Source organism: Aplysia californica, unplaced genomic scaffold, assembly GCF_000002075.1.
Source record: "Aplysia californica isolate F4 #8 unplaced genomic scaffold, AplCal3.0 scaffold00118, whole genome shotgun sequence".
NCBI lineage: Eukaryota > Metazoa > Mollusca > Gastropoda > Aplysiida > Aplysiidae > Aplysia > Aplysia californica.
In genome coordinates this window covers 1,388,492-1,391,292 of record NW_004797388.1, presented here as the reverse complement: position 1 = coordinate 1,391,292, position 2,801 = coordinate 1,388,492, and the positions used below count along the sequence as shown (strand labels likewise).

The 2,801-nt window shown below is 38.4% G+C and overlaps 1 protein-coding gene across 1 annotated transcript in view; it reads right to left on the bottom strand.

The window, feature by feature from the left end:
* Positions 1 to 2,392: 2,392 nt before the first annotated feature.
* The window catches only part of LOC101850879, a 15,474-nt gene continuing 15,065 nt past the window's right edge, over positions 2,393 to 2,801 (bottom strand). Inside the window, exon 12 of the mRNA XM_035969122.1 lies at positions 2,393 to 2,440. Within this exon, the coding sequence (XP_035825015.1) occupies positions 2,393 to 2,440 (48 nt within the window). The remainder of the gene's footprint in view (positions 2,441 to 2,801) is intronic.

The window sequence follows — 2,801 nt, the reverse complement described above, 5'->3', positions numbered from 1 at the left end:
ATGTTAGAGGATTTACTCAAAATGTACCAAATGATAGCTTTTGTCTCTTCACGAAGCAAAATCAGACCATCCTCATCTGCACCAGCCATATCAAATTATAGGAACTTGACAAAATTATTATGGTCTGAAGTATGCACAGGGTGTCAGATGATGTACACTTCCAAGAGACACACTCTGTCTAGTGAGGCAATGTATGGGGATGTGCTCCTCGATTTTTGTTAGCTGAAGACATACTGAATGGGGCTCTCGTGGTCTAAAGGCTACGGTGTTTGCCTCTCATTCAAAAGGTCCCTGCTTCGAAACCTGACAGAGGCGGAAAATTATCTTCTCTACTAAAATGTTCTCCTTTCACCTCGTTTCCAGCTCTCTAAACATGTTCTGTCGTCTGCTTTCGTCTCCACTTTCTGCCTTCCCCCCTCCCCCCTTTTCCCTCTCCTCTGGGCTCCTGACTCTTTCTGCCGCCTTTCTTCTGTTACTCCTTGGCTCCTTCTTATTGCTGTTTTTCAGCCACACCCCTGATCTTAGGGTAGGTAAGATCTTGTGTGCACGTTGTGCACGCTTTAGATCCTTGGTGGTCCTAAATCGAAAAGGGTAGGCTTCGGCCACCACCAGCGCAAAATTCAAAATTAATTCCTACCAAACTGAAAAGGTTTAAAGTGCTCCACGCACTCATATGACCTTATGCAGATTGGAGCGCCGGAAAATTCTTACCAAAACAAACAAACAAACATTCTATAAACTAGGACTCATAGATCATGAACTCTCATGGCAGCACCCTGTACTCTTTTTTTTTTTAACTTCGCTGAGATACATGTGTACCATCGGCGGCACCATTACGTCCGACATGAATGGCAAACGCACCCTCCCCCCTTCCCACTTTTTATTTGAGTCAAATTGAGACAAATAGCTACCTTAGAATTACAAAGTTCTGTCTGCTCAATTCCTAGTTTTGAGAAATTTGACATTCAAGTTTTTAAAAATTTTCACACCTTGTCAAGTTTTTGTTTAGGGCAATTCTTTGAATACCTTGATGACCCCTCCGAACAACCTTACGATTTTGATACAACAGATAGAACATTTGGTTTCTGACTTTTAAAAAAAAGTCAAATAGAACGTTATAATTCTATGGTAGGGACTAGACAGGGTGTACTTATGACCGAGTGATCGTGGCTAGTTAATAGTTTTGACTTAACCCTATCCGTACGTCGTGTTTTACTATCGTATCCATACGACGTGGGGAACTCTGTGCCACCACTTTCCAAAGAAGAAATTTACTCGTAGATCTGATCGTGTTGCACAGTAGTCTGTCTAAACGATTTTTAAAAAGAAATACCGAGAGTTTCAAAGAGATCGTCGTACTAGAAGTATTCCAATATGTGAAGAATACTACACGGGGGTACAAAATGAACCCAGGGCGTAAGGATAGGGTTAAACGACTTTGAAAGCTATGTATTCCATAGATGGGAATCAGTATAAAATGAAACTGAAATGTTGTGGAACACGGTCATTGACCTTAATAAGTTTATAGTTTTGGCCTCAACAAGATTTTTCAACAACTTTGACAGCTGTGACAAAAATTCCCCAGAGTTAGACATTGGAGTCTGCACGAGACAGCTCTAAACTCGCATTGTGTTGACTGCGAACCATAGGTTGTTAGTCAGACTGGCACAAATATTCTTTGTCTCTATCTCCCATTCTCTGAAAAAGCCATCACTGTGTATTATCAGCACGCAGGGTTCTCTTCCAATTGTGGCGTCCATTTCTTTAACTTTTGCGTAGATACGCTCGTAATACGACGCATTCTTCTTATTCAACAAGGCTGCATGAACACCAAATAAATCAATAAACAAACAACATGAGTGTAAATGGAATCTATTTTGTTGTTTTTGTTTTTTTGTTTTTAAAAAAATCAACAAACACATATTATGTACTTTAAAATCTCAGTCAAGTTTACTTGACGATAAAGCGGTCAAAAAAATGATTCAATTCTAAAAACAAGGCAGCGTAATCTTTTATCAGTGACATTTCAACTCGGTCTGAACGTCTGTAAAGATGTACAATCACGCAGTACTAAGGCACATGTAACAATGCAGCCCATTCTATTCTTCAGTTCTTCCAACGTTTGCGACTTGTTACTCTGGCAAAGAAATATTTGGTTTCTGTTCTCATTCTTTTTGTTGGAACATAGTATGCTTTTAAAGTTTTACGGTGAAGGTACAACGAAATTGTTTGTTTCAGTAGTGGCCTTAAGGATTCCATTTTGAAATATGCAGTCTTATAAAAAAACAAAGGTGGGTAACAAGGATGACGAATTATAGGGATATAACCAGCTCCAAATGACGAGATAGCCGGGCTCCCTGTGAGGCACTTCGGTAAGATTTGGTCAAACTGTTTATCTCAGGAGAGAGTCGATGTTTTGGCAGTACTCGTACAAGGCGAACTGTGGAAGAAAGTAAAACACACCAAGGTTAGAAACCAGACGTTTATTTGTCAAAATCGTGTTATTTCTATTATCTCGATCTACACTTGCCAAAAAGAAATGTGGGTAAAATCTTGGGCAAATTTTTAAAGAAAAAATATTGGAAATAATTTATGATGAATTGCAGTTGTTTTGTTTTTTCTTATTCCGGTTCGTAAAAATAAGGAATGTAAACACTTGGAAGATACCTTTATAATACTCTATCTATCTATTCATGTATCTATCTATCTATTTATCTATTTATCTATTTCTCTATCTCTCTATCTCTCTATCTATCTATCTATCTATCTATCTATCTATCTATCTATCTATCTATCTATCT